At 44.3% G+C, this 11,719-nt stretch overlaps 2 protein-coding genes across 2 annotated transcripts; one reads left to right on the plus strand and one right to left on the minus strand.

The window, feature by feature from the left end:
• Nucleotides 1-1,565: 1,565 nt before the first annotated feature.
• On the minus strand, nucleotides 1,566-2,244 carry LOC123756197 (histone-lysine N-methyltransferase, H3 lysine-79 specific-like). The gene is made up of 2 exons (XM_069336438.1): nucleotides 2,237-2,244; nucleotides 1,566-1,968 (listed from the first exon to the last, which is right to left on the minus strand). The coding sequence occupies exons 1-2, from the start codon at nucleotides 2,242-2,244 to the stop codon at nucleotides 1,566-1,568; spliced, it is 411 nt and encodes a 136-aa protein (XP_069192539.1).
• A 5,632-nt stretch (nucleotides 2,245-7,876) lies between these two features.
• Nucleotides 7,877-8,296, plus strand: LOC138371556 (uncharacterized). The gene has a single exon (XM_069336439.1). It carries the CDS (start codon nucleotides 7,877-7,879, stop codon nucleotides 8,294-8,296), a length of 420 nt encoding a protein of 139 aa, XP_069192540.1.
• Nucleotides 8,297-11,719: the final 3,423 nt, after the last annotated feature.

The raw sequence follows: 11,719 nt of genomic DNA on the forward strand, positions 1-11,719 counted from the left end.
TCCGTGGACAGGAATCCTAGACAACAGACACTGTGACAGAATAAATTGTTGAGACACTGTCTGCAGACTGTCTTTGTGTACAGGTAGAAGTAAATAGGTACCTGGGAGTTAGACAGCTGCCACGGGCTGCTGCTGCTGCTTCCTGGGGGGGTGGGGGGGGGGTGTAATAAAAAGTAGGCCCTGGTCGAGGACCGGGACGCGGGGATACTAAGCCCCGAAATCACCTCAAGATCTAAGATAACCCCTACGTTCTCATGTCTACTTCCTTGCGTATTTCACATCTTTGTCTCCTGACTGGAAAAGGAGACATTTTTATGAACTTTTATACTTATATTTTATCTCAGGTTATAGGTTTAACATGTCTTGCCTTCTCCCAGGGCGACATATAATTATTAGTATAATTGAGAAAATCCACTTGGGCTGCGAGGGAGGGCTCGAACTTACAACCAAGGCAGTGCCAACCACACAGCTTTGGAGGATTTTCTTATTGATATATCACGTTAATCAATGACGTGATAACGTGATTTCTGTGTAATTATTATTAACATGGGCACATTAGATATTAGATTTTAATTTCTAATTACTAGCGCCAGAGTTATGTGTTAAAATGTTTAATTATAATTCTAAAATATGCGAATGTTTTCATCAGAGTAAAAAAATAACATGTTTTTTTTATTTTGCCTTCGGGTTTAAGAAACATTTCAGCTTGCAAAAGTTTACAGAGCTGAAGTTGGACATCCGGGCCACACCTGAGGCACCAGGTGTGGCTCAGGGCTGTGTTTGTCCAAGCACCCGGTGTCCTTACTTGTTGCTCAGGGCTGTGTTTGTCCAAGCACCCGGCGTCCTTACTTGTGGCTCAGGGCTGTGTTTGTCCAAGCACCCGGCGTCCTTACTTGTTGCTCAGGGCTGTGTTTGTCCAAGCACGGGGCGTCCTTACTTGTTGCTCAGGGCTGTGTTTGTCCAAGCACCCGGCGTCCTTACTTGTGGCTCAGGGCTGTGTTTGTCCAAGCACCCGGCGTCCTTACTTGTTGCTCAGGGCTGTGTTTGTCCAAGCACCGGGTGTCCCTACCCTAGGCCCCGGCTAGACCTGTTCAAGCTGCGGCTATGCCCCCCCCCCCAGCCTGTCCTCCAAAGGTTACGTAAAACTAAGGTAACCTCCTAAGGTTGGATTACGTAAAGAAACTGTCGTTCTAACTCTCTTAATCAACCAGAGGACCTAAAACAGAAAACGGGACAGTAGGTCACCTTCGCCAACCGAAAGGGATTACACAGTTATAATAATATAATTGTGTTTTATAGTAAGGGTTTAAGATAGTTTGGTTAGGTGTTTAGGATCTGTTGACAGCTAATTCAGTCTAGTTTCCAGCTCAAACAATAAGGTAAATAAAGTTGATTTTATTGAGAGTATTTTTATTATACAACAGCCGACCAACTGACAGCATAAATCTTTCTCAAGATAAAACAATAAAGTTGTTTTTTTTTGTTTTCAGATATGAATTAATATGTTTAGATAATGGAATTTAATGTTCAGTTAGGTCTAAGTGAAGTTAGGTTAGGTCTCTTGGTCAGGTGTTGTGTTTCTGTCTCTTGGTCAGGTCTCGTGTTTCTGTCTCTTGTTTCTCGTGTTTCTCCGTCTCGTGTCTCTCCGTCTCGTGTCTCTCCGTCTCGTGTCTCTCCGTCTCGTGTCTCTCCGTCTCGTGTCTCTCCGTCTCGTGTTTCTCCGTCTCGTGTCTCTCCGTCTCGTGTCTCTCCGTCTCGTGTCTCTCCGTCTCGTGTCTCTCCGTCTCGTGTCTCTCTATCTCGTGTCTCTCTGTCTCGTGTCTCTCCGTCTCGTGTCTCTCCGTCTCCTGTCTCTCCGTCTCCTGTCTCTCCGTCTCGTGTCCCTCCGTCTCCTGTCTCTCCGTCTCGTATCTCTCCGTCTCGTATCTCTCCGTCTCGTGTCTCTCCGTCTCGTATCTCTCACGAGATCTTCAAATATTTTTGAGTTTCAAACAAGCTGGGGTAGTGGGCTGCGTTCCGGAGATCTGGTCATTAGCAAATGAAGATTTGTGAGTTTCTGGTGAGAAGCTGTTGATGGAGGGGTGGAGGAGGGGGTAGGGAGATGAGAGGGATAGGTGAAAGGGGGAGAGAGAGAGAGGGAGAGAGGAAGAGAGAGTGGTGGGGAAATAGGGAGATAACTCCAGCTGTAAACACAAGGAGCCAGATTCACGAAGAAGTTACGCAAGTACTTACGAACCTGTACATCTTCTCTCAATCTTTGGCGACTTAGTTTACAATTATTAAACAGTTAATAAGCTCCAAAGCACCAGGAGGCTGTTTATAACAATAACAATAGTTGATTGGCAAGTTTTCATGCTTGTAAGCTGTTTAATAAATGTAAACAAAGCCGTCAAAGATTGAGGAAAGATGTACACGTTCGTAAGAACTTGCGTAACTGCTTCGTGAATCTGGCCCAAGGTTCTCGAAGTCACCATATTGAAAACAAAATCACTTAATCAACGAGAATAATTTTCGATGTTCGTTTGTTGTCTAAAATCTTCGTTTTCCCAGGATGAGAAATGTCCTTCAGTGAACGACATATTATTGGTGTTCTTAGTGTGAGCGGCTTGGGAATGGGGGGGGGTGAAGTAAGATTTATCTAATCGTTCTTTGACACAGATATGTCAAGGATAACCATCTCCTGGTTTCAATTTCATAAAGCTTCCCCAGCGTGGAAATGGAAGTGGTGGGAGATTAAACAATAGAGTTTAACTGTGTCTTCAGGGTACAGCTGCCATTGATTTAATCACTGACTACTGCCCGGGAAGATGATCTGTGAGAGTACCCCCTTACAGCTGATGATCTGTGAGAGTACCCCCTTACAGCTGATGATCTGTGAGAGTACCCCCTTACAGCTGCATCACTTAACTAATAGAACATGTATTCTCTCTCCCATAAGGGCAATATAAATATGGCTTTAGATTTATCAACACAAAAACACGAAACAATTTATATATACTGAATAAGTTTAGACTCAGGAGAGATCTGGGTAAATACTGGTTTGGAAACATGGGTGTTGGTCTCAAGACCAAATTACCGGGTAATATGATAGATCGCTGGATTGTTTCAAGCGTAGGTTAGACATATATATGAATGAGTTTGGGTGCATATAAATAGGAGAAGCTTCATATGGGCCAGAAGGAAGTCTACTGTTTTCTTAATTCTTATGTTCTTAAGTAAAAATTGTTAATGTCAATAATGACAATTAGTTCCCAGATTCTGGCATTGAAGATGTGCCAACGGTGCCCTGGTGCAGCAGTGACTCCACCAGTGCCAACGGTGCCCTGGACTCTTGTAAGAGATTCAGTTCTTGAGGAAGCTGTTTTTATCGTTCGATTCCCGATGGTCCAAGTAGTCGGATACCGTTCTTTCACCTAGTCCTCATATCCCAGCTCCTTGTCCTCATATCCCAGCTCCTTGTCCTCATATCCCAGCTCCTTGTCCTCATATCCCAGCTCCTTGTCCTCGTATCCAGCTCCTTGTCCTCGTATCCCAGCTCCTTGTCCTCGTATCCCAGCTCCTTGTCCTCGTATCCCAGCTCCTTGTCCTCATATTCCAGCTCCTTGTCCTCATATCCCAGCTCCTTGACCTCATATCCCAACTCCTTCTCCTCATATCCCAGCTCCTTGTCCTCGTATCCCAGCTCCTTGTCCTCATATCCCAGCTCCTTGACCTCATATCCCAACTCCGTCCTCATATCCCAGCTCCTTGTCCTCATATACCAGCTCCTTGTCCTTATATCCCAGCTCCTTGTCCTCATATCCCAGGTCATTGTCCTCATATCCCAGCTCCTTGTCCTCATATCCCAGCTCCTTGACCTCATATCCCAACTCCGTCCTCATATCCCAGCTCCTTGTCCTCATATCCCAGCTCCTTGTCCTTATATCCCAGCTCCTTGTCCTCATATCCCAGGTCCTTGTCCGCATATCCCAGCTCTTTGTCCTACTGGGCCGTTCAGTTTGAGGAAAATTTAATTTCTTTGTGACTGCTGAACACTTTTGTTTTGAAATTAGCTGAAAAAAAATTCGAATGAAAACATACGAATCAAAATAAATAAATGAAGAATTGACTTAAAAATGTAATATATGAGTACACTATGCAGCTTTAAGCATTGATCACTGAATCTACAAGTTATTCAGTGGTTGCCATGGTTACATCTGCCAACTGTGGGTCCTGAAATATGTACACCATTTCATGTGTAACATATACATGCTTTCAAAGTAAGATTATACATTATATTGCGTTTATTCATCGTATAACTATGTTAAGGCTTGTATTATTAAGGCCTACTCCTCTCTCTCTCTCTCTCTCTCTCTCTCTCTCTCTCTCTCTCTCTCTCTCTCTCTCTCTCTCTCTCTAAATTATTTCACCCTGTTCAGGCTCCTTCCACGTATATATATATATATATATATATATATATATATATATATATATATATATATATATATATATATATATATATATATATATATATATATATATATCTGCCCACCTGCCCAATTATCATTCCGTACCGTCTCCTGCCATTAGGGTGTTCAATACCCTGAGCACTCCACCGAGCTCTGTCTCATACACCCTGCACAACACTCGCACACTCATCCACACTCACACTCCACACACAAACTCGCGCCTTCCCGAGTACTCAAAAATTTTCCGGCGATCGTGCACGCACACGCACGCACGCACGCACGCACGCACGCACGCACACACACACACACACACACACACACACACACACACACACACACACACACACACACACACACACACACACACACACACTAGCATGGATAAGGAACTATCTAACAGGAAGGAGCCAGAGAGTAACAGTAAGGGGCGAGAAGTCGGACTGGCGAACAGTAACAAGTGGAGTACCTCAAGGATCGGTGCTGGGACCAATTCTATTTCTAATTTATGTTAACGACATGTTTACAGGAGTAGAGTCCTCATGTCGATGTTCGCGGATGATGCAAAGTTGTGACTGATGAGGATTGTAGGATTCTCCAAGAGGACTTGAACAGGTTGCAGAGATGGTCAGAGAAATGGCTACTGGAGTTCAACACGAGCAATGTCCACATTGATGGACAGATCTACCAGACACATTGATGGACAGATCTACCAGCCACATTGATGGACAGATCTACCAGCCACATTGATGGACAGGTCTACCAGCCACATTGATGAACAGATCTACCAGCCACATTGATGAACAGATCTACCAGCCACATTGATGGACAGATCTACCAGCCACATTGATGAACAGGTCTACCAGCCACATTGATGGACAGGTCTACCAGCCACATTGATGAACAGATCTACCAGCCACATTGATGAACAGATCTACCAGCCACATTGATGGACAGATCTACCAGCCACATTGATGAACAGATCTACCAGCCACATTGATGGACAGATCTACCAGACACATTGATGGACAGATCTACCAGCCACATTGATGGACAGGTCTACCAGCCACATTGATGGACAGGTCTACCAGCCACATTGATGGACAGATCTACCAGCCACAATGATGGACAGATCTACCAGCCACAATGATGAACAGATCTACCAGACACATTGATGGACAGATCTACCAGCCACATTGATGGACAGGTCTACCAGCCACATTGATGGACAGGTCTACCAGCCACATTGATGGACAGATCTACCAGCCACATTGATAGACAGATCTTCCAGCCACATTGATGGACAGGTCTACCAGCCACATTGATGGACAAATCTACCAGCCACATTGATGGACAAATCTACCAGCCACATTGATGGACAGGTCTACCAGACATATCTGGTAGAATATGGCACCAGTACAGGGTGCCAGGTGGTGCCAGTGACGGGGCTGGCACCACCCACACCCCCATAACTCACATGTTGTAAACACCTGCCGTCCCTTATGACACTTGTGTCCCAAGTAAACTACCCCTCAACAACATGTGTAGCAGTTGTTGCCTCAGCGTTATTGAACATGTGTCCTGCTTTACCTCAGCTTCCCCCAGTATCATGTGTCATCAGTATCATCCTCACCCTTATCTCTATTAGTTTCCCCTCCCTGGAACACAAATCACCTGGCGGTCTAGAACCGGGTCGTTAACGACTGCTGGCGGTGAGGGATCGGTGCCCGCTTGACACTCCTTGTCCAGGGTTTGACCCCCTCTGTAGCACGCCGGTCGCTAGGTGTGTGGTAAACACGCTACCACTGCGCCACGGAGACGCCCTCTCGCTCTGTGAGGCTCTTATCATCTCTCAACCCTTCTCGTTTCTTTTTATTTCTCCTTTGATTAATTACTTTCCCTTAATTATTCATCGTTTCTTTATGCTTCCCTTCCTCCTCCTCCTCCTCCTCTGTTCTTCCTCTTCCCTCGCCTCTTACTCTGTCTCTTTCCTCGATAACTGGTCTCTTTGGTTCCTATTTTATCACATTATCTCTCACCCTTTCCTGCCCAGCTCTTGCTTTATGAGTCCTTCCTCTCTGTTCCCTTCATCCTCACTGCCTTTGTCTATCTTCACTTTGTCTATCTTCACTTTGTCTATCTCCACTTTGTCTATCTTCACTCGAATCACCCTGCCTGAGTACCTTGGTTGTGAGCCCTAGTCACCCCCACCTCTCTGACCCACCGTCATTAACCCTTGCATGCTTCGAATAATAATTAATAATTAAATAATTTAGATTCCAGACAGTTGATTATCAGCTAATATAGTATTGCGACTGTAATTACACTGAACAACCAATTGTAGCCCCTTAATGACACATATGTGTCCCAGGTGAACTACCAGTCTAGTCATAATGGGTTAAACTCCTAAGATACATCCACTAAGACACATCCTCCTAAGACACATTTCCTAAGACACATCCCTAAGAGACAATACAAACATCCTTCATGTTTCATCAGCTGATTGGCACTATAAACTGAGCGTCGTTCAGAATAAAGGGTCGAATTGTGTAGTCGTCTTCCGGAGCTCGTCTATTAATGCACTCGGATTCAGAGATCTGAATTTAGTATTCAGGAAATTCTGAATATATAACCAGGAGCAGCGACGTTCTGTGCATTAAGGTGACCGCCTCCGTCAACGGTTCTTTGGCAGGATAATGGAATTTAACCAGAAAATATGTAGAGCTGGGTAGCGTGATGGAGCATGCTGGGTAGCGTGATGGAGCAGGCTGAGTAGCATGATGGACCAGGCTGTGTTGCTAGGCTTTGGGGTGAAGGCTCCACCAAATCCCATGTCTCCATAGTTATTTTATCACATATTTGTCTTTTACAGCCAAAGTATGATAGATATATGAACTTTTTGGCCAATTTTCCAGCCATCAGTGCATAATGTTTTAGTATATGGCAAGAAAATAATTGTTTTGAAATCATTTTTGAGACATTTTTTAAGGTCCCTCTAATGCTAGAATCGTCAGAAGGCTCACAGGGGTCCCCCTGTGACACAGTGTCGATCATATAGAACACTTTTCCCACAGTAACTATATAGGGAGATTGAGTGAGACTATCCCTAAGCATCTGAATTTTAAAACCTCGAACGCGGACTTTGCAATTTATATGTATATTAGTGGGTGTATGCATGAGTGTCTTATGTCTCCGTTTGTCTTAACCCTCCCTTTCTCCCTTCCTGCCTCAGTTTCCCCTCCCTTTCTCCCTTCCTGCCTCAGTTTCCCCTCCCTTTCTCCCTTCCTGCCTCAGTTCCCCCTCCCTTTCTCCTGTTCTATCTTCCGTCATCACTACTTCTCTCTTTTCCAGTGGGAAAAGTATGCTCGGGTAATGTAGGATTTACTGCGTTACTGATTACGACGATTTTACGGTGAAACCCAACGACTTCTATGGAGTGTGACACGACCACATCAACGACTTCTATGGAGTGTGACACGACCACATCAACGACTTCTATGGAGTGTGACACGACTACATCAACGACTTCTATGGAGTGTGACACGACTACATCAACGACTTCTATGGAGTGTGACACGACTACATCAACGACTTCTATGGAGTGTGACACGACCACATCAACGACTCCTATGGAGTGTGAAACGACTACATCAACGACTCCTATGGAGTGTGACACGACTACATCAACGACTCTTATAAAGAATGACACGACCACATCAACGACTCCTATAAAGAGTGACACGACTACATCAACGACTCTTATAAAGAGTGACACGACTACATCAACGACTCTTATAAAGAGTGACACGACTACATCAACGACTCCTATGGAGTGTGAGACGCGGGTTTGACTGTTCATCACGTATTTTCCTATTCATTTCTCTACTGTTATCCACGTGGATTGTGGAGTAGGATAGGGAACTATGAGGAGAAAGCACCAAGCCATTGCGGGCTAGGTAGCACTGGGAAGGGGTCAGGATAAGGATTTGAGATGGAACGGGGGGAAGGAATGGTGCCCAACCACTTAGACGATCGGGGATTGAACGCCGACCTGCATGAAGTGAGACCGTCGCTCTACCGTCCAGCCCAAGTGGTTGCCTTTTATGAAGAGTATTTAATATTAGTGTGAAAGTATTAGTTGAAATCTGTGTTGTAAATGAAGCAATTAAGAGATAGAGAAAAAACCTGCTGGATATTGATGGTATAATTATTATATTTTTTATTTTTATTATTGTCTACCACAGACGTGGCCAGACATTTACAATGCTAACCAGCATATATATACATTTTCTTCTGTCCTCCATGGACAGGGATCTGTTGACCATATAGTTCATTGATTTATTGAACAACCTTGAGGATCTTGAGGTTATCTTGAGATGATTTCGGGGCTTTTAGGGTCCCCGCGGCCCGGTCCTCGACCAGGCCTCCACCCCCAGGAAGCAGCCCGTGACAGCTGACTAACACCCAGGTACCTATTCTACTGCTAGGTAACAGGGGCATAGGGTGAAAGAAACTCTGCCCATTGTTTCTCGCCGGCGCCTGGGATCGAACCCAGGACCACAGGATCACAAGCCCAGCGTGCTGTCCGCTCGGCCGACCGGCTCCTTATCACCACACAAGGTGTTGGTTACACAGCCTGCTCAGGAGGGGATATATCACTATATTGGTGTATTGGTTAGTCATGGTTGAGGGCAGGATATTTGGTAGGATTATCCAGGTCCTAACCCCCCTCCCCCCCCTCCACTCGGGCTAAGGGCGAGTTTATCCCCCTGTCACCCATCTAGCCACTGGCTAGCTATTACGGTACTTAACCAGTCTGAGTGAGTGACATTCAAATATCAGAGCTGAATGATGTATTGGTTAATTTTATGTAAGCAGGATTTTCCACTTCTTTCTCTGTCTGTCTGTCTGTCTCCCTCCGTCTCATATGTTATGTATTCCGTGTCTCTGCATGACGTATGCTTTATATATATATATATATATATATATATATATATATATATATATATATATATATATATATATATATATATATATATATATATATATATATAGATGAAGAGAGATGAACGTTTCGGCCGATCTGGACATATGTGGAAACCACACATATGTGGTTTCCGCATATGTGTGGTTCCACATATGTGTGGTTCCACATATGTGTGGTTCCACATATGTGTGGAACAATGACATTTACAACACAGATTTCAACTAGTATTTTCACACTAATATTAAATACTCTCCATAAAAGCCAACCACTTGGGCTGGACGGTAGAGCGACGGTCTCACTTCATGCAGGTCGGCGTTCAATCCCCCGAGACCGTCCCAAAATGGTTGGGCACCATCTCTTTCCCCCCCGTCCTATCCCAAATCCTTATCCTGACCCCTTCCCAGTGCTATAGTCGTAATGGCTTGACGCTTTCTCCTTGATAATTCCCATAATTCCTAGCTCGGCGTGCTTGTGGTGCGTGATAAGCTGTGTTCAAGTGGGGGAGTAGTAGTAAAGTATTTTTAAATTAAGTATATATATAAAGTATAAATTAAAGTAGCTCATACTTTACAACAGCAGACTTGAGAAAAGCTTAAATTTCATTCTAAAAGTTTTTAGTGCTGCAAAAAGCTGATACACAGGCTTAGTCATTCCTCTGAAGATGTGTATTATGGCTATTTTGGCGTGTAGTAAGACTCACATAAGATCATGATATTTCTCATCTTCTAGCTCAGGAAATTGTCTCGATTCCTGCTATAAGAATGTGTCTAATTCCTCTTTTTTAAGGAGGTATAACCCTGGAAACACAAACCGTAACTGTCTCTATTTTCCGCTTGTTACAACTTGTAATAAAGTTGTTACATCTTGGCTTAACGTGTTTATGACGTATTAGAACGTTGTTACAACTTGCTATATTGGTTGTTATAACTGATTAGGAAGTGTTAAAACTTGTTCGAACGTTGTACCAACGTCGTACTTTCGGTGTGTGTTTGGTGGGGATAGCATCACCCGGTGTCAACTTCTTCAAGAAACTCTAGGAATGACCAATGGTTAAGACTCCTCAAAGTGGCTGTGAACCTGTATGTCGCGGAGGTCTAGTCAAGAAGTACATGTTTTAAATGTTAAAATATTGTGAAATAATAATTATATGCTGAATACGGTTAAAAAAATGCCTTCAAGTAACTTATATTATGGTATTGAAATCTAATTTCGATTATAATCGTGAGGAATGTTATAAGAAGCTTTTCTGTAAAGACCTCTGAATATCTTCTCTTGCTGGTCGGTACAGGGAACGGCCGCGTTTCTTGCAGGTCCGCGCTCGATCCCCGATAGTTTAAAGAGGATGGGGTGGAGCACTGTTCCACCTCGATCCTGTCCCAGATCCTTGTCCTCATATCCCTTTCAAAGCCACTCCGGCTTGACGCTTTCTCGTGGTCGTTACCTGGTTAACCTAACTGTGGAATACAAATATTATGTTGTGCCTGTGTGTGGAATACAAATGCGCCATTGTGCCTGTGTGTGGAATACAAATGCGCCATTGTGCCTGTGTGTGGAATACAAATACGCCATTGTGCCTGTGTGTGGAATACAAATACGCCATTGTGCCTGTGTGTGGAATACAAATGCGCCATTGTGCCTGTGTGTGGAATACAAATGCGCCATTGTGCCTGTGTGTGGAATACAAATACGCCATTGTGCCTGTGTGTGGAATACAAATGCGCCATTGTGCCTGTGTGTGGAATACAAATGCGCCATTGTGCCTGTGTGTGGAATACAAATGCGCCATTGTGCCTGTGTGGAATACAAATGCGCCATTGTGCCTGTGTGTGGAATACAAATGCGCCATTGTGCCTGTGTGTGGAATACAAATGCTGTCTTGTCCCTGTGTGTGTGTGTGTAATACAAATACTGTTTTGTCCCTGTGTGTGTGTAATACAAATACTGTTTTGTCCCTGTGTGTGTGGAATACAAATACGGTCTTGTCCCTGTGTGTGTGTAATACAAATACTGTCTTGTCCCTGTGTGTGTGTAATACAAATACGGTCTTGTGCCTCCGTGTGGAATACAAATGCTGTGTGGAATGCAAATCAGTGTTGAGGTTCGGCCACAGCCCGCGTGGCCTACATTGTTGGTAAGGTTCATGGAAATTGAATATGCTGTTGGAGGCCTCCGTCGGCCTTCAGCCGGGAAGGGGTATGGGGGTTCGAATCTCAGGTGTAATCCAGGTCACCTACATCAGGTCTCTCCCCTCTCTCTCTCTCTCTCTCTCTCTCTCTCTCTCTCTCTC

This window comes from Procambarus clarkii, chromosome 36, assembly GCF_040958095.1.
Source record: "Procambarus clarkii isolate CNS0578487 chromosome 36, FALCON_Pclarkii_2.0, whole genome shotgun sequence".
Taxonomy (NCBI): Eukaryota; Metazoa; Arthropoda; class Malacostraca; order Decapoda; family Cambaridae; genus Procambarus; species Procambarus clarkii.

Coding starts and splice junctions, on each gene's coding strand:
- LOC138371556 (XM_069336439.1), top strand. CDS start 7,877: ATGGAGTGTGACACGACCACATCAACGACTTCTATGGAGTGTGACACG.